The sequence below is a fragment of the Pogonomyrmex barbatus genome, unplaced genomic scaffold, assembly GCF_055798465.1.
Source record: "Pogonomyrmex barbatus isolate J1 unplaced genomic scaffold, ASM5579846v1 scaffold11, whole genome shotgun sequence".
In the NCBI taxonomy this organism is placed as follows: Eukaryota; Metazoa; Arthropoda; class Insecta; order Hymenoptera; family Formicidae; genus Pogonomyrmex; species Pogonomyrmex barbatus.
The window spans coordinates 6469845-6489695 of NW_028297107.1; the positions used below are offsets into that span (position 1 = coordinate 6469845).

Consider the following 19851-nt stretch of genomic DNA (forward strand, 5'->3'; position numbering starts at 1 on the left):
AATTTTGTGATCGCAGTTGTATATATTTTCTGGAAATACTTTTTTTATTTCAAAACGTACAGATTTAAGTTTTATCAAACAAAATTTTTTTCAAACAAAATCTTTCATTTTTTCTAATGTGCCAAAACACTAAATATCTTAAAATGTCCAAAAATTATAATGTTCTGATATCGGTATGTATGTTGTTGTAACACTGAATTAAATCGATCACCGAGCATTTTGTACACATTTCACTTGAAATAACTATTTATAGATTGGAAAGAGAATGGAAACTTGATTGCTTAGAAAAGACGCAAAGAAATGTACCTTTCCCAAATGTCTCTCAATTTGCTACAATCACTACAAGATCGGAAAGCTCGAAACTCGTATGAAAAATGAAACAGATTTATCCATCAAATAATTTTTACTGTGTCATTTCCAAGATGTGCATCTTATCGATATAATCGAGCAGTCCTTGTAGTCTCTTCTTGACCCGCTTCTGATCATCCAATGTACACCCGAGAATGGCAGTTTCGAAGATTTTGTCGGAATGTCCCATGCCATGGGAAGAGCACGCGTTCATGAATTCGGCACATCGCTGTCGAGTGCTACTTGGATCTTGTCGCAAGCCCACAACCAGGCTATCGATCAAACCGTTAACCTAGACCAAATAAAACAATATTAATTACATCTTGAATTGTAAAACCATATTTTTATACAACATGGTAACCAAGTGTCAAGTGTACCTGATGCAACGCTTCCTCTTGAACTTGATCTCGTTGAACCGTCACCAGCACATCTACTGTAGAACATCGCATGGATAATCTATCTGCATACCTCAAGATATCATCTCTATCAGCTATAAAGATACAAGATGTTTTTAATATTGTTTGTATTTAATTTAAAATATAATTTAAAATATAAATAAAATATAAAATATAATTTAAAATAAATAACGAATAGATTGACAACGATAAACTAGTTGGGGAATTTTGCATTTTGCAATTATGCATAACCCATACGTGATTTCTTTTTTTAACTTTTCTCCAGATTTCTTTCCTTCTAAGATAAAAGGTAATATTAAATAATATTAATAATGAGATAATAATTTCGAAATCCATAACAATATAAACATTATACTATAAAAATTACAGAGATAAAAAAAATGCCTATCATTCATATTAACGCAAATAAGATATCTTTTTCTGTCCTACCCCCCACCCACTAAAAATCTCGATTTTACTAGAGGTTTCTACGATGATGAAAATTAAGCCGATCACTCACGCTCCTTGAGGGTAAACAGCAAATCATTGTTCCTAAGGGTGTCCAGGGTCGTCAACAGACTATCTTTCTCTTCCTCAAGTCTGAGGGCATCCTTCCGCAGTTGCTCTACGTGAACCTCGATGTGATCCAACAGGTCGACTAACCTGTCTTTCGGTTTTTGTTCGTTACTCGGCTGCTCCGGGCTCTCCATGCTGCCTTTCTTCGCTTAGCATCGATTTCTTGGCAAAATGATCTTGATCGGATCCTCGCCGATGTCTCGATCAAGCAAGCACGATCGCGTACACGTCCGTCCGAGTCCTGTCAATTCACGCGACTGCGTCAAACTCGAGATCCGTTATATGATCAGCTTGATGATAGCTAAATGATGCGTGTCCGCGCTACACGCGCTTCGATCGACTTGACTCAATTTGATTTGACTTGATTCGATTCTAATAGTAAATAGGCACTATAAAAACCGAGAGAAACCTCCGTGCCTTACGATACCGAGTTCGCGATATCTGCGTCTAGCAGCTTACTAATCGTTTCCTTTCGCGCGATATCATCCGGCACGAGAGCTCGTACGATCGCGATAACCGAACAGTTCGTGAATGATCTAGAGAATGATCATCCTATATATAAAACACATTATATATATATATATATATATATATATATATATATATATATATATATGTTATTTCATATATCATTTCCGTTCAGATTAGGAATCACAAAATAGTCGTACTCGTCTAAATTTATCTCTCTTTCCAAGACGTATGTTTCAAATCGTAAAAGAAGCTTATGTTTATAGCAGTTTTAGCAGTGCGAATTCTGTCTTATCGATAGAACAATCGACAACTTTTGTTATAAAGTATTATAATTTAACAATCTTTTTTAAATTCGAAATTTATCATACAAATGATGTAGTGGTATTTTTATCCACATTTGTGTATATATAATTCTTGTCGAAACAGTTTCGAAATTATTTCTAAACTTATGTTATTTTGATTTCGTCATTTATTTCAAATTTGGTTGCTAATTTGACTAACTTCTAAAACTAACCAAAATTGACTGATTACCAAAGCTACGTTCCGAATGAACCTTATATGATGGATACAGTATTTAATTGACCAATCGGAATCGAGAAAATGTTTGCTCTTTTGCCGATTGGTCGAGTAAATGCAACTCTGAAGTAGGATTTTGGAACGCAGAACTCTTGGAACACGAATGTCGTGTCGTTTTTTCTTTCCCATCGATGTGCGTGTAGGGTAAGATTGCTGCTTTATGGGAATTCATTTCGTATCCGCTTCGTTTGCTAACCATCGTTTATTATTTCACTGAAACATAATTTAACGTTCGTAGAAAAAAGCATAGTGCTTTATATATCGTGAATCGTTTTATGTTTTACTAAGAATTTCTATCAAATATCGATTAAATTTTTATTCCGTTTTAGGTCCTTCTTGCCCTAATAAATTACAAAAAGAAAACATGGTAAGTAACAAATATTTACTGTTTAATTTTCCCATATTTTGTGCATTTTTAGATATGAACGAAAATGTATAAACATGTAAAAATACTACTTTGTTATGTTGGTTTCAAAATCTATATTTATGACAACATAACCTTAAAAAGATTTTGCAGTCACGTCAATGATTTCTTTTATATTTTCAGCCGCGTGAAATTAAGGAAATTAAGGACTTCCTGCTCAAAGCTAGACGAAAGGATGCAAAGTGTAAGACATGTTTATTAATTTATTCCTTTTTTTTCCTGTCTCTTGTGTCATATACGCATAATTGATCTCGTTCTTTTTTTCAGCTGTTAAAATTAAGAAGAATGCTGATAACGTCAAATTCAAAGTTCGATGCTCCCGTTTTCTATATACTCTCGTCATCACGGATAAAGAAAAAGCAGAGAAGCTGAAACAATCCTTACCACCAGGTACAACAAATTATAGGGATGTTGATTACAACTTGGAGTTAGCGTAATAATATAATAGTGCTTTTTATTTTATCATTTTCAATATGTTAGTAATTTGAAACAATTTCTTTGTAAATTAAAAATTCAAAAGAATTTGAATTTTTCAAACATGCTAATATATTAAAAATATCTTTCTTCAGGTTTACAAGTAAAGGAAGTAAAAAGGAGCGAACGTGTATAGAATGACTAAATAAACTATCTTCATAAACATGAGTGTTTCTTTTTTTAATTCTCTTATGCTAAAGCTATAATAAGACCTTCATATTTCATTTTAACAAATTACTGACTTATCTATCTTAGAGATGTACATATCCCAATATAGCTTCTAACATGGTTTTGAAAAATATATCTTGGAAAAGACATTACAATTGCACTTTAATTATACGTTAAATTAATATTCGCGTGACAGTAAAATACGAATAATGAACAAGCAGTAATTTTATATAAATGTAAAATGATCTTCAGATTTGTAAAGATTTGCAAATTGTCTATATATACGATAATAAATGCGACATCACTCGAATAAGAGATGTATATCGTGCGAATCTGTCGAAACATATACATCATGTTGGAGAGAAACCTGCTCTTCCCTCATTGATTAATTTTTTGCACAATTTTGTAATTAATACGTTAAAATTATTAGTTTTCTCGTTCCAATATCTTTACATGCCAATTAAGATATTAGAAAAGAGAAATAACATAAATGTTCTTCTTCGTGCTATACGTTAAAATAGAGCAATTAATTTAACATAATCATTCGCGTTTGATAGTATAAATTAGTATTATATTCTAAAAACTTTAGTCTTTGCATTAATACACATATGTGTATGTATGTGTATATATTTATATGATCACCTGTCTTATTCACACGGACTCCACCTCCTTAACGAGAGGATACATACATTATACTTTTAATACCGCAATAGCAAATTATTCATTTTGATATCTTTTTGTTTTTCTCTTTCTCTCTCTCTCTCTCTCTTTCATAAAACGCTTTCCACATTCTTTGTAAACTATGGACTCTATCTATATATATATATATTACACACACACACATATATATATATAATATATATATATATATATATTACATATATATATATATAATATATATATATTACATATTATATATATATTATATATATGTGTAAATTCTTTGAATAAAATAAAGATATTGGGACTGCAATGTTCTTCATTCATCGCATTCGTGATAAGTCGGTCTAAAAAGAATATATATTTTTTGTTACTATTATAATTAAAATTCGTAATACGCTGCAGATATGACAATAAATCGGAAATAATTAAATACCTCTGTTTATCTATATTACGTTTTGACAATCTTCTTCCTCTATCACGTGTCGTTAATGTGTATCGCTTAGTATGTGCTCGATTCATCCTGAGTTCTCGTACTTCAGAAGTTTTTACTTTTTCCAGCTTCTGCATAAACTTGGTAATAAGTTCTGGACAATTCAGATTCTTCTCTGGTTCCCACGTGTCGTCCGCTGGACTGAATCCTTTCCATCTAATTAAGAATTCTTTTGTGCCATTTTTCTTAAAATGTACCTCGATTATTTTTTCGACTTCAAATTCCTTTGAGCTGTCTTTATCTGTATTTTCTTCATCTAGAAGAGAAAAAAAAAATACATGATTAATCATGATAAATAATATTTCATGTGAAATGATTACAAAATCATTTATCATTATATACCATTTTCTGTTTGTTTCTTAGGACTACTTCTAGACTTTTTAGATTTTGGCGATTTATCTGTTTTCGACGATTTTATTTCTTTCTCCTTTTCTTTTTCTTTCGCTAAATAATCTTCTATCAATTCGGGACAATTCAAATCCTTTTCATTTTCCCAAGAGTCCGCAGATTCACCATAACCCTTCCATCTTACCAAAAATTGCCGACGACCTTTAACAGTACGCAGATTAATAAGGTCTTCTACCTAAAAAAAAAAAAAAAAAACAAAAAAATTTTATATTTTAAACAAGAGAAATATTTATTGTTTAAAATTTTCAATTTTTTAAATATTAATAATTTATAATTATTATTTATTATAGGATGTTACAAAATTCACAAAAAAAATCACAAAAGTTATAAGATTTTTAAAAACTTACGATTACGAAAACTTACTATAATGTATAATGTATAATGATTATGTCTTTTATCTTTTCTATTACATCTTTTTATTTTAAATTGAAATTTTTTTAAACATTTTATATAATTGTAAAGTGAGTGTTTACTATACTACTTGCTGTGTACAAAACGCATCAACATTTTGTTTTTACGAAACAGCCGCAAGTTGATTGGTTAAAGTTACCGCAGTAGCCAATCAATTTACCGCTTGTCATAAGAATGAAAGAATGATTGGCTATTAACTTTTGCCGCGACCTATATGCAGGAACCATATATATAAAAAAGAAATAAAATAAATATAAGCTTAAATGTGAGAAAAAAAATCTTTAATTACTTTACGTCACCATTATTTAATTTTTAACAGACCGCACGTTCGTGTAAACTAATGTAAACATAATGGAGTCAACGTATAAAACAAAGTTTAAAATAAACAGTCATTAAAATAAACAGTCATTACCTCATACTCGTTGTCCTCGGGTCTGTCAGATTTGTCAGATTTGTCCTGGGCAGAAGTAGATGCTTTCTGATCCTCTTTCTTTCTGCGTTTATTTGGAGAGAGTTTCGTAGTAGGGGTCTTTTCACCGTTCTCCCGCTCCTGCGACTCCGCCTTCATTTCAGCACCGTCAACGTCCTCCGATGCCTCGTCCTCGGCTTCAACGTCGCCATCCGTCGTTGGTTTTGGCGCCGGGGCGCCGCGCGCCGAGCGTCTCTTCGTCGCGTTCTTCTGCGCGTTGCTGTTCCTACCGGTCTGCGTCTCGCCGTTACCAGCGTTGTCGTTGGTCGCGCGTGCGCCGACATTTTCTTCCGACTCGCTGTCGTCCTCCGTCTCCGACTTTCTGCGTTTGTTCTTCATGCTGAGTCGACGCATAATACGTCCACGGTGTCTATTAGCGCGCAGCCCGCCCTTGGATCTTCCGAGTCCCTTTGACGATGATCTCCTTCCACGACCGCCAACGACGCTACTTGAACCTTTCCCTTCTCTTCTTCTCCTCCTCCTCCTCCACCTCCACCTCCACCTCCACCTCCACCTCCACCTCCACCTCCACCTCCACCTCCACCTCCTCCTCCTCCTCCTTTTGCTCTTTCTTCTTTTCAGCCCTTTTACGCTTTCCCTAGATTTCTCACTTCGCCGGTCTTCCCCTCACTCGCTCACTCGCGGAAGGCTCGTGTGATCGGCCGACGAATCCCTTCCCGCCGTTCTAAACTGCTTCAAGGAAGTTTACGCTTATATTTGGCACAAATGCGCGCGCAGTATTCGGCGTTTATTCCAACGCGGGTAACACCTCCGTGTTGGTTGTCACTAAGGGAATACCAAGTACAATCGGTACTCCGTATTGCTGAGAATGCTCTACGGGCGGGACTTTTATGCGCATGCGTCACTACGTTATCTATCACGTGATCGACTCTCACAACCTCGTGCTAAGATACTTACGTGGAGGGCCCACTCTTAGGGCCCGTTCGAATTTTAACATTATAGTATTTTCGATCCATTTGCAGTGAATTTTCATCCAGGTTAATTCATTTCTTGCACTTGTTTCTTTCTTTCTTTTTTCAATGCATCCTGTTCCAATCAATTCATCTCGCTTTAGATGTAGAAAGTGCACTATCCGATGGCATAATCCGAATCAAAATCCATTGCAATTGAAAATGCATTTATTATATAAAATATATAATAGACGAAGGAATCTATTAATTCTTTAATTAATAAATTTTATTGTATGTAAATATTTTATGTAAACAATTTTTTACAAAATAATTTTTGTCTGGCCTTTCTCTCTTTGTCAAAATAAGGATTAAATTTTTATTAAGGAAAATATTTAACAAATTTTACTTCATAATAATATAAGATTGATAACGTTTTATCAATCTATGTATAATATTTTCCGTTTCTTTCTTGTCAACGGTCTATATTTTTTGTTATGACAAAATATAGATGTAATTGAAAAAGTATATGTTAAGCGCGTTTCTTCAATTTGCATCAGTACTGTCAGTTATAGACGATGGAAGAAACTCTCTCCAGATTTCCGCATGCGCGGGCATACGATGTATTGCGCGATAACCTCCGACACTCGCAAATTCTTTATTACCGATCGAATACAATTTCGATGAAACGAATACCTTTATAAGCACGGCAGATCGATCGAGATTCCGTTACGTTACTTTTAATATTTAGGGCTGATTTATGCTTCGGCCTTAGTCTTAACCTTAAAAATTGGAAATGAAGAATGCCATAAGGTCGTTTATGCTTTAAGATCAGGGGAAGCATAAATGACCTTATGGCATTCTTCATTTCCAACTTTTAAGGTTAAGACTAAGACCGAAACATAAACATAAACCAGGCCTTAATTTTGATATTATATATTAATATTATTATAGAATATCTTTGAGAAGTTACACAGGAGTGTCACAGCTACAAATTTTCGATGCATTTTTTCCTCTGAATAAATTAAATTCAAAATCAATACTGAGAAAAAAATGAAATTCAATCTTCAATATGAAAGGCTGTATAAGAAATTAATTAAAAGTTAATGGGAAAAATAAATTTAGTGACTAACATGGGCCATAAGCAGTCCTCAGATGATAAGAGATTTGAAACAAATAGTTAACAGTGAGGAGCTATCGTGGTCGTGCAGAGTAGACGTAAAAACGCAATTTGTAAACGAAGGATCTCGCGTTCGAATTCTAATCATTTTCACTAATTTTTCCGTCTCTTGCAGCTAGGTATCTAATTCTGCAGTATCTACGAAATATCTCTTCAATCGATTGTTTTTGTTTCGTATACTCTCTCATTCTCTCTGTTTTTTATCAAGAATATTACGTTTCTTCAAATGAATTCAACAGCAATCAATTCCTAAAAATACGGAAGTACGCGAGTCATTTATATCGTGTGACTAATTTTTTAATCTAATGTTAATACCAACAATATTTTACTATCGAAACAGCATTCACTCGTCCTTCGTGTTCCTTTATATCGTCGAAACCACCAGAAGCCGTATCATCCGGACTTCCGGTAAACTCTTCCCTTCACCCCCGTGACCACCCGTGACGAGAAGGTCTCGCGTCCGTTTCAGTCATACTCCCTGCACTTCGTTTCTTCTCTTTCCGTCTCTATTTTTCGAAGCTTAATTATAGATACAACATATACATGTTTACTTCATCTCGAATGCAAAAAGTGTAGGAGAGTGCAGCTGAGACGAACCCATTTTTTGCCCGCGGCGTATATACGTCGCAAACTCGTTGCAACGATCGAATATGACCATTTGGACAAACTGATACCGCGGAATGAATGACAAACCGCGCTGAAAATTGTCATCGATACCAGAAGGGGAACTTGTTCGTGACACGACCGATTCTAAGCTAAATCTCTATCGTACCTCTAAGGATGACGTCTTCTACCGCTGTCGGCCTTTGCCCGAGACGGCCATTTTGATCATGGTTATTACCGGAAGACAACGGTGCGGTTTGAATTCGTCATCGAATCGATATTTCAAATGGCGTTACGTGAACTTTAACAGAGTGTGAAAACACAAATTATATCATCCTCTTTTTCGAAGTCTCCTTAATAATGAATCATGACATCCTTACTTCTGCTAAATAATATAAGATTGGCAAACAATCTCAGAATTAAAAAAATTTAATTTTGATTAACCCTGGCAAGTTTTTCGCGTTCGATTGATTGGCACACGATCTTTTAATTGGCGCTAATAACGAATTTTATGAAATAATTATTATATTGTACTTTCTCCGTTTTAGTGCGAACCGTGTTTATCTGATAATTGACAGCCCTTTAATGGCCATTGTCTCGTCTCCTCTGAGGATAACATATATATGTAAAGTCATAATAATTTTTAATTAATGATTTTATCATCGGTGAACTCACCGGATGAACATGGGACCATATCTTTATTTTCATATTCACTAAAGATGACTCAAACTTGAGTCGAAAGTCTGTATTATATATTAAAGTTTGTAATAAAGAATGTTAATTGCGCACTGTGAACAGCGCTGATGCTCATTTGCCTTAAGTTTCACATTATATTTAATAACCGAGAATCACTTCATTAATAATTATTATATTAACATTAAAAAAATATTAAAGCTCAAAAAATTCGTTAAATTGAAGATTATGCTAAAAAATAAGACGTAGCGAAAAATAACCGTATATAAAATTTCGCATTCCTTGTCTTCCTTCGTTGTCTTGACAACGTCGCGATCGAATCGGTTTATCAGCAAGCGACTTTGTAGTATACTTCTTTTCCCTTTCCTTAACCCATTTCCTCGGCTTCAGCTTCTTTTCCTTTTTCCTCAAATTCAATTCTCGTCAGCATGGCCAAATTCGTGAATATCTACGAGAAACCTGTGCCTCATATTGGTCTGCCGGACTGGTACATCAAGCTATGGGAGCTTCGACAAAGCGCGGAGATCAAAAGATCTGAGGCTTGTCAGCTACGTAATTCGAGCAAGACCGTCCGTTCTGACGAGGATGTGAAAACGAAATGGGATACGTATATGAATGATGGTCGATTGGCAGACAGGTGAATCAACATCAAAATTGACATTCAACTTTCGCAGAAATGTTAACACGAACACGATATTTTATCTCGGCAGAGTGTTGGAATTATCAAGATGGAAGGACATACTCGAGGACTTGTTGCAAAAACTGCTAATCGAAATAGGTCTATTGAACGACGAGAAAGACAACACGGAGAAGGAGATTGAAAGAATATCTCAGCCTCTGCGTATTGCCAATGAATGCATTTCGATGAGAGATTGTCGTAGAAGACCCGAGCTCACATATGACGAGGCCGATACCGAACTGAAAAAAGAACTCTGCATGATTGCAAATATTCAGGAAGCATTGACTAAACGGTGATCAAGTTGATAACAATAATGAAAACAATATAATAAAATTTTTTTCATCTATAATTTTCATATTGCAGAGCACAGGCCGCATGGGAAAAATTGAATTGTTTGGAAACTCTCAAATTTAAGCTAAGCTTGGACATAGAGGACAAAACTGAAAGCATTCGAATAGATAAGGATAATCTCGAATTGAATCCTACTTCTGCAAATATGAGTTACAAAACAAAAACGATCATTGAGAAAACGAGGTAAAACATCGCTTCTTCATATCTCCATCATTGTTACAAGCAATTCCTAATGTATTTAATTCCATTTCGACAGTCCAATCACGTACGAGGTTTGGTTGGAGCAATGTCGCTGTTCCAAGCTGACGACCGAGAACGAATTGAATGAAAGTTATAATTTTCGTGAAGATATGCGCATAATGAGGGAATGTGCGTGGAACGATATCAAAGCTCAACAAGACGCGACTGATTACACTTTGAGAAAGAGAATTTATCAAACGCAAAAAGCCAGAAATGAGATGGAGTGGCAAAAACTCAAAGTATGTATAGTTGATTATGTTCCTTTTCTCAATTTTGATTTTTGTGAACGTGCAGAATAAGAATGAATTACATAAATTAATTAATAATTAAACAATTTGGCAAATAGTAAATATATGATAAAAAAAGAATTCATTCTCATCTTCAATTTTCCATATAGTTACAAAAGGAAATGGAAAAGTTGGGAAATGAGATAAACCAGTTGGAAGGAACACTAAAAAGTAAAATGAATGTGGTGAAATGCGTCGAGACACGATTGGAAAATCGCATTTATCGACCTGGCTCCGAGTTGTGTAAGGACACAGTTGAATCAGGCTTGAAGAATGAAGTCCTGCAATTAAAACAGACCGAGGAAGACCTGATTAAAATGATTGAGCATGCAAAGTATACTTTTGTATCTGATATCATTAATTTACAGACATTGATTTATTTACTATTCCATACCTTTCTCTGCTTTATATTTTATTAATTCTCTAGATCAACCTACAACAGTCTGGAATCTTTGTTGATATGTACCGATAAAAACCTAGAAGACAAACAGCATTCCTTGAACACTGATGTTATGTGCTTGGACATGAGAGCACCGCTGAAGACAGGAGACAGATTGCGTTTATCCAATGAGACAGATCGTAATATTGTATTGACACATATGGAGAAAGAGATCCCGCTGGAATCTTAACTTAAACATCCCATTTACATTTGTTTTTATCTATTTGAATTTGTAAAATATAACTTTGTAGCTATTGCTATTAAAAAAAAAGCTTATCAATTCTTTATCCTTACATCCTTATTTGTATCATATGACGAAACAAAAATATACTTAAATAATTTAATGAATATTATATTCATAATGAAAATATAAACCTAACCTGATTTAACTTTGCACATTGTAATGTCTCGCCTTCATTTTTCGTTCGTTATTTCGAGAATTACATTTATGCGTTGCAAAATTTTCTCTCTTTCGTCGACATGTCGATTCTGAAAAGAGGATATACTGACATTACGTGAAAAAAATCAATTCAATAACATATCTTACAGATTGACGCGTAATCACGCTCTGCTGAAGCACGGTAAAATCGATGAGTAGTCATCGATAACTCTTTCATCTCAGATATCTCCGTATTATCGATATATCAGTCGATAACAAAGCGATTGACATTATTAACCAGGAGACATTGATCTTAAGTGGGAAGTAACGGAAGTGGTTACGAGAGGGCGCCAACATTATCAAAAGTAATGGCTGTTTACGGAGGAGATAGATATACCATTTCGCATATATTTAAATTACACAACACACAAAATTACAGCGTAAACATTGGGAGCTTTCCAGCAAGCGACACAATTGACACAGTGTAACACAGTGTCGCTATACGTGCTTTTCTGTTACGACACAACACAACACTTTTCGACACAGCTACGAAGCAGAGTCGGACTGTGTTCTGCATCATGGCTGCCAATTTTTTAAACTTTTATGTTCGTAGCACTGAATAGTGAAAAAGAATTCTGTCTTTTTCCCTTTTGAAATTAATCATTTATTTAAGGTTTGTTTAAGGCATTCTGTAGACCTATTCTCTAATGACAATTCGGTGTCGTTATATTGTTGTTGCGCAGATATTTTATATGATAAAAAATCTGCGCAACGACAATATAATGATACCGAATTGTTCTTAAAAATAGGCTAACTGGACTAAGAAGAACAAGAAGAAAAGGTTACTTCTTCGATTATTGTTGTGACATTGCAAATATTTTAATAAAGATTCGAGAATGAGGTAATCAAAACGTTCAACAAATTTCAGCTAGCGTCAAATGGTGACTATATCTAAAACTAAAAGACACTCCATCAAGCACTCAGACATTGTATTTAATTATGTGACACACAGTGTCTATCTGTGTCTTCTTGCTGGAAAGCTCCCATTATAGACAGGCCGTAAGAAGTCGAGAGTAGGAGGTGCGTACAAATTTAATCAGCGCGCCTCGGAGCGCGCCCGTCGACTCTATTGCTGCATACTGCAAATGAGGTATATTTCACATTTATATATAAGAGTAATCGTAAAGTCGATCCAGCACGTGGATAAGCGGGACACTTGCTATCGACGGGAGAAAAACGTAGGAAAATGAGATGGTGAAAAGGAGGAACAAAAGAAAGGCGAGAAAACGAGATGGGGAATAAAAGAAAAGAAGAGTCTGCGACGCGAACATCGCAAATGGGGTACTAAACGACGACGACGACGACGACGACGACGACTCGAAAGAGTCAATTTGAAAGAATTGCGGTGACGAGATACGCAGGCGGATAGATAGATATAAATAGACACGTTACTTCGTTTCCCGTTTAACGTTCGTAGCTACGTAACTACATAACGATCCGATCGATCAATTGTTACAACGATCGCGCGTGGTATACAAAGCGGCGACTACGGACAGAATTTTTGGCCTCCTGCGCGCGCTCCCGAGGTGGGACATGCTCGTATCGGAACGTAACGGAACGTCCAGATACGCGAAATCGCTTTTCGCCAACGCCTCTTTCTCCGTGCGCCAGGGACGGACGATAACTTTTTCAGGCCTGCAGCCAAACAGCCCCGGTTTCTAATAATAATACGATAAAAGAAAAAATGTCTCTTTGTTCCTATAATTAAAAAAAAAAAAAAATTGATTAATATTTCGAAACAAAATTTTCTCGTGGAATCTTGTAGTGGTGGTTTCAGGACAAGACACTTTCGATTCTTAAGATCAGAAAATCTGTCGAGAAGAATCGAAGGAATTGACCAAGATGAATATCGTTATCCAAAGATTATTTCCCGAGGCCGTTTAAAAATGCTGAGACTAATATTAAACGAATTCATCGTCGTCTGTGTACGCGAGTCCGTTCCTGGCAATCGCTAGAAATTTCATCTCTTGCGTTTTCGCGCAAAGCGCACGGTTTAAATGCGAAGGGCGGTGCGCCTTTCGCGCGAAGCACGGTGAAGCCGACGAGCGATGGATCGGATCGAATCGATCGGAGCACGCGTGAGAACGAATTATTCCCGGCCCATCGCTTCGCGTAATATACAGATAATATTACATTGGCTACATAGCTATCAGATGCGTATCTTCTGGTTTTTTTTCCTTCACTTCTTTTTTTTTTTTTACACGTATACACAAGCGCATACATAGACTACCGCGTGTGTATGAATACGCATATAAATACACACTCGCGCTTACAGCACACACGGACGCAGCATTCGCCCCCCCCCTCCACACACACACACACACACACACACACACACACACACACACGTGTACGCGCATACCGACCGCCATAAGACACCTTATCTCTTCAAGACTACGCGAATTTGTACATAAGGCATCACGATATCGTGTCGTTTCTCACATATGAACGTGATAACGGCAAAGCATGATACTTAGCTCTTCTATCTATCTGTTTCCGCGCGCTATCGAGGAGGCTTGGTAAATATTGGGGCGAATTTCGCGACGATTATCGAGACGATGCGGGATGATGCGCGCGCGGCGCGAGACGCGAATTAAGCTTTTTCGACTTAAGCTCGAGCGTGCAAACGATCGCGTTTACACATCAAACAGAGCATCTCGAGACGCGGTCAACTTTGAGATAGCGATAATTTCAAGATAGCGCGTTGCCCTAATCTGGCAAATCATTTTCGCTGAGGGAGACTCGAGAGCGTCGCGAGATGACGGCTCGTACATGTACAGCTTTGAAAAATATATGAATGAAGACGGCGGAGCTCTCGATTATGCTCCAAGTCGAGGCGTTTCGCTTTCGGCAAATAAGAACACGTAGAGAGGATTGCAGAGAAACGCATGTGCGAGGGAATGAAAAAAATTCTTATCAGCCGCAAATGCAAATATTTCGATAAAATCGTGATCAGACGCCAAGTAAATATTCCGTGAGTGAACGTGAAAGATTATTAATCTAAAACCTGTCTTTTAAGACGGATGTTTTCGCTTTTGCTTTCCCCAAGAGCGTTGGCTTCATTCTTCTCTTCGTGCGAGTCGACGCCTCGAATCCATCCGTCGGTGTGAAGTTACGCTATAGTTACCGAGGAACGGAGATTGTAATATCTCTCACTCGGACGTGTCCGTGAGTATATAGCGCTATGACGAAATATTTCCTCGCGATCACCACCCACACCGAGGATGTATTTCGTCATGGCCGCTTAACCGAACGGTAGTGAGCGTAACCGAAGCGATCGAATCAAGACGGCTCGCTTCGAGAGTTCGATCGATGGCTCCGCCGATCCGATACGTATATTGCAAATTCGAGACTCGACGATCGAATCCCAAGCTCCGAAAAACTACATCGAAATCGTATATCGAGGATAGAGTGCAACGAATTCGATCGCGTACAAATGAACGTAAGTCGAATGTGCTTTTCATTTGCGAATTGCAAATCGCTTTGAAGATAATCATTAAATTCGCAATTTTCCGGGAATCGATGGAATGACATGTAGAAGCAAGAACGAAGAAAATATATACAATATCTATAGTGCGAATGTCATAGATCCGTTTAGAAATTACAATAATATCTGAGAAATAGCTTTCGCGTCTTTTTTTTTTTTTCTTCCTTTTTCCCGATAATTTCTACACGTTTCTAAACTCTCGATGTTCTCCGCACTTGACAGTCCCTTGAAAAGCTCCGCGCCTCGAAGCCTGAATGGCGAAATCCACGTAGCGCGCGTCCAACACAGGTAGTATCGAGAACGAACGGGAAGAGCAAAGAGAAAATCTCTCTTTCTCTATTTCTTTGCCTCTGGTCTCCCGCTCTCTTCACTTGGTGTGCTGCTTCGGGAGGTGCCGCTTCATGTGCAGCGCGAGATGATCGCTCCTGGCGAAGGAGCGCTCGCAGACCGCGCATTTAAAGGGCTTAGCTCCGGTGTGCTTGCGGTAATGCCGCGTCAATTCGTCACTCCTGGCGAATCGCCACTCGCATTCCGGCCATTGACACTGATACGGTTTCTCGCCTGAAACAACCAAGCAGAGAGAGACACAAGTGAAAACGTGCATGGGGGGGGGGAGGGGAGATATATCCGTAGAGCGGTCGTAATTATTACGATGCATCGATAGTAGAATCGCTCGATTTAGATTGGCAATTATACGTAGCAAAGGAATAAAAACAATAGAGGCAATGTGATCTATTTACTATTTCCTTTCGAGAGACTTTAAGATATTTTTTTTGTGTCAATTTTTGTGGCTTTCTAAATCTGTTTGTCAATTCTTTTACTTCAACTTTATTTGTCTTTTCTAACGAGAAAAAAGAGATATATATTTCAAAGATTAATATACACGACAGTGATGTGTCTCTTTGTGTATTCGGATTCTTTTCGCGGATTATTCTGCTGGAAAGTACAAAAGCGTATCGACCGATATACGGGGAGGTCCGATCGGCGCGGCTCTTGAACGCTCGTCTCACGAGCGAGAATTCCGTTCGAGTTTCGAGACGACGGCGACCTATTAGAGAACAAAGCGTTGCTCTTTGTGAGATAGAGCTGCGGGATGCGGTATATACCTAGGTATATACCCCGTCGCGCCTCTCAACTACGAGAGATGCAGCACGGTGTGACCTTTAACTGTACCTGCATGCCGCAACACGCTCACCTGTATTCTAGCGCAATCGCGCCGGCCGGACCGCGCGCGCGAACGAGCGACCGGCCGAATGCAACCGACTAATGCGAACCAACATGCCCGCATTCCGCTTAGCTTCGCCGATTATCGAAGAATATGCCTTCCTTATTGTTGTTACAATAAGGCCCGTGGCGTATTACCTTTATAAACGGGGGGGGAGGGACGACAGGATCGAGATGTTCGCGGATGGACGCTCAGAATATAAAAACGTAAGTCGAAAAAGTTGACGTTTATAAAATCAGAGTAAAATCTAATTGATCGATTGCAGAGTTCATTAACAAACATGATTTCACGTTAAAAATACAAAAAAACAAAAGTCAGGGAGTAGTCCAACGTTTCGACAAGAGACTCTCGACCTCGTCTTTGAAATTCATCTCATCGCAAATGACGTACTTTTGATTCGTTTCGACTTTAAATCTCTTCTACACACCTCTGACGCCTATCATCTTTCCGAATTGTTTGCTAATTCGATCACGACGAAAGATTCTTTCGCGATGCGCGGAACGCGATGAATAAGAAGCGCGAGTGCTATAAGCGAGTAAAAACGTCCGACACGGAGGACCGACGGGGGATCCGAGGGAGGGTGCCGGGAGGGTGTCGGGAGGGCGAGTACGCACAGGAGAGGAGAAGAAAGAACTCGATAGCTGAGAGATACACCCACGCATCCTTCTAGCTCGTTCCTGTTCCTCTCGCGCGCTACACGGAGACGACCCTAACCGGTCCTCGCCGCCGTCGCCGCCGCCGCCGCCGCCGCCGCAGCCGCCCTGCGCCGAGAGTTGCATTCAACGATGCAGCATCGCGCCGCGCCGTGCCACGCGACGCACAGCCCAAGAAACGGTACTACTACCACGAGCGCTATCCATTTACGGTATCGCGCGCGTTCACGTGAGAATTCTTCTCCTGCAAATCTCCACCGGCGTGAACATGCGGCGAGAGCATTCGGGCGAAATTTCCCCTCGTCGCTCGACATCGGCAGGTTCATTTCTACTTAGAATTGACGATAAAATCAAATTATTTTACAGAGAGAAAGAATTCCCTCGAATAATAATTAACGAATAATTTATTGAAAATTTTAAAAGATTTGTGACAAATTAAAGAAGGAGATAAATCAAAATAAAAAATCAATTTCTAAGGATTTTGGTATTCTTTCTGTATTTATAAAAAATTTCCTTTTAACGTCTGATGTTCGTTAATTACTTAAGTTGCAAGATTACGCGTGATTGTCGATCACGTTTTAATTCGCGATACCGTAAGATGTGATATATTACATTATGGATGTCTCCAGAGTCGATCCGACCGATTCAGCGACACCTACGGAGGCCTCCAGGCCTCCAGGCCCCGATAATTTTGGATCACTTTCACTCGAGAGTCGACGGCGCTCCATTCCGCGGACAAGTTGCTTTCCAAATACGCTTCCTAGCCCTACTTTGCTCCAGATTTCTTCGGCCACCGGGCTTTCTCGTGTGATGTCTGAGTACCGATTAATTTCTCAAAGATTAATGATAGCGCTTAAACTTCAATTATTTTAAGGTCAGAGAAATTCTAAAAGTCGGAACAATCAAATCATATCATCGATCACGAAGAAATTACTACAATTCATATAATAGCTTGATTAACGACGTCCCTCTAGTATTAATCATGACATCAACGTTGTATGGACACAATTAATTACGAAATTTCGCGTCGTCATCGCTCATGCGTGAACCGCGATGTTAATATATATTTACGATATTAATTTTATATTTATTGCATCGATAAATCATTGGCCATCGTCTTAATTACAAAAAACTATTTTCATATAATATAATATAATTCTAGACGCTAATGAATTAATAACAACGAAGACCACGTCGAACAGGCACCGCTCGTGGCACGGCGCATTCACAGCAATGCGAGGGTTCATTCACGAGTCGTCCGACAGACTCTCGCGCGCGCGGGGGCCACGTGCCCCCCTCGGTTTCTCCATCACATCGAAGCGTTCCCGGTCTCGGCGCGCTTGTGTCTCGCTCGTCCGTGTTCGAGATCGCGCGACAAATTGAAATATCCTCGCATAATCTCGCAAATCGATCGGTTCTCCGCGATTCTAATCGATTGACGGAATGTCGCAAGAACTGATCAACGAACAAGATGTACCCCACACACAATCGCGACTGGCGGCAAATTAATTTAGCTATTGCCAGTACACTCGTTGCGCGAGCGTAGAGAAAAAAAACGCTTGTTCGATTCAAATGTCAATGGAGGGTAAATACGAGTCACTCGCGGATAACGATCGCATGCATAATCTATCTAAATGTGAGTCCAACAAGTTACGTTAAGATAGCGAAATATTCCATGTTATTTGAAATGTCCCGCCTGCGTTTTTATAAATTACACGCTACGAAAATAATTTTGAGAGAATAAGCAGACGAGAAAAGCGAAAGAAATTTTAAAGAGCGAGCTCGCGCTCGCCCGATTTCCTCGGGTTATTCTTTGATTTCTCGGATTCTTAAAGATCTTTAAATTTCATTTCGTTCGAGGCGATGACACGGGTTTACCGCAAAAACCCACCGGAGGTATCAATTCGAAAGTGGTACATCGCACTTAAAATGCCTCCGGCTTGCATTCCGCGAGAGACTGCCGTGTAGGCACGTGTGCGGGAAGCACATCTCTTCGTCCTTTTCTCCGCCCATCTTCGTCTCTCTCTCGCTCTCGCGCTCTCACGCTCTCTCGCTCTTTCGCGCGCGCTCCGACGCGTGTGGGAACTAGCATGCGTGTTCGTGTCCAGGTAGCACACGCGCGGCAGCAGACGGTGTTGGTGCCGCGACTCGCGCGTCCGTGTGTTGGCGAAGCTTGGACGCGGATAGGATGTGGGTCGGTCGCTAGCTTCGCTCTAAGCGGAGAGTCGCATACCACGAGAGCTTCGTGCGTCCCTTACCTCACGTTTACATATGATAGAAGCGCCTTTGCGCGACACCGCGCGCGAGTACCAGTGGAGAAACGAAGAGATGGAAGCGAAGGGAAAGAGAAGAAAGAGAAGAGAAGGGGAAGAGAGAAAGAGAGGGAGGGGAGAGGAGGGGGGGGGGAGAAAGAGAGACGATCAGGACCGCGCCCTGCCCACGCGTGAGCGTCGACTGCTCGACCTCGCGCTTTCAAACTCTTCGTCTCGTTTCGCATAGATGAGCTACATACCTAATTACTGGATAGTACACGATGGCCCCTCCCTCTAATTTTAGCATTTATTCCTTTATATTAGGAACAACGTATACAACGTGTTACATCAAACAAAATATGATAACATTTCCACTCACCCGTGTGTATCCGCTGATGAGCCTTCAGATGCGAGCTCTTCGTGTAGACTTTCGTACAACCTGCAAATAAGAACAAAGATCGGAGGTCAATCGTTACGAGTGCCGTTAAAATGATAACGTCAAGAACTACGTGTTATCACGATATATCTATCATTAATAAATT

General features: G+C 38.8%; 5 protein-coding genes across 18 annotated transcripts in view; 2 read left to right on the forward strand and 3 right to left on the reverse strand.

The window, feature by feature from the left end:
- Positions 1–68: 68 nt before the first annotated feature.
- LOC105426504 (BAG family molecular chaperone regulator 2) lies at positions 69–1858 on the reverse strand. The gene is made up of 3 exons (XM_011637761.2): positions 1264–1858; positions 726–838; positions 69–640 (listed from the first exon to the last, which is right to left on the reverse strand). Exons 1-3 carry the CDS (start codon positions 1451–1453, stop codon positions 404–406), a joined length of 540 nt encoding a protein of 179 aa, XP_011636063.1. The 5' UTR covers positions 1454–1858; the 3' UTR covers positions 69–403.
- Positions 1859–2388: 530 nt separating this feature from the next.
- RpL38 (ribosomal protein L38) lies at positions 2389–3427 on the forward strand. Of its 2 annotated transcripts, none has more exons than XM_011637763.3 (5): positions 2389–2510; positions 2696–2733; positions 2914–2974; positions 3058–3180; positions 3360–3427. In XM_011637763.3, the coding sequence occupies exons 2-5, from the start codon at positions 2731–2733 to the stop codon at positions 3398–3400; spliced, it is 228 nt and encodes a 75-aa protein (XP_011636065.1). In that variant the 5' UTR covers positions 2389–2510; positions 2696–2730; the 3' UTR covers positions 3401–3427. The 2 variants fall into 2 exon arrangements, with proteins under 2 accessions (XP_011636065.1, XP_011636066.1); XM_011637764.3 differs by having other exon boundaries at positions 2471–2596.
- LOC105426506 (uncharacterized) lies at positions 3420–6372 on the reverse strand. The gene is made up of 4 exons (XM_011637765.3): positions 5817–6372; positions 4928–5168; positions 4529–4841; positions 3420–4439 (listed from the first exon to the last, which is right to left on the reverse strand). Exons 1-4 carry the CDS (start codon positions 6225–6227, stop codon positions 4412–4414), a joined length of 993 nt encoding a protein of 330 aa, XP_011636067.2. The 5' UTR covers positions 6228–6372; the 3' UTR covers positions 3420–4411.
- Positions 6373–7703: 1331 nt separating this feature from the next.
- Positions 7704–11443, forward strand: LOC105426508 (tektin-B1). The gene is made up of 7 exons (XM_011637766.3): positions 7704–8814; positions 9113–9894; positions 9968–10228; positions 10300–10470; positions 10544–10766; positions 10925–11148; positions 11242–11443. The coding sequence occupies exons 2-7, from the start codon at positions 9686–9688 to the stop codon at positions 11441–11443; spliced, it is 1290 nt and encodes a 429-aa protein (XP_011636068.2). The 5' UTR covers positions 7704–8814; positions 9113–9685.
- Positions 10772–19851, reverse strand: part of LOC105426510 (uncharacterized) — a 41877-nt gene continuing 32797 nt past the window's right edge. For 3 of the 13 annotated variants that reach the window (XM_089070910.1, XM_011637767.3, XM_089070909.1), the window contains 5 exons: positions 19689–19748; positions 11801–15740; positions 11634–11742; positions 11209–11473; positions 10772–11095 (listed from right to left, as the gene is read on the reverse strand). In XM_089070910.1, the coding sequence (XP_088927036.1) occupies positions 15547–15740; positions 19689–19748 (254 nt within the window). In that variant the 3' untranslated portion in view covers positions 10772–11095; positions 11209–11473; positions 11634–11742; positions 11801–15546. Of the gene's footprint in view, positions 11096–11208; positions 11511–11633; positions 11759–11800; positions 15741–19688; positions 19749–19851 lie in introns of all 13 variants that reach the window. The other 10 variants (XM_089070911.1, XM_089070917.1, XM_089070918.1 and 7 more) reach the window with 10 other exon arrangements.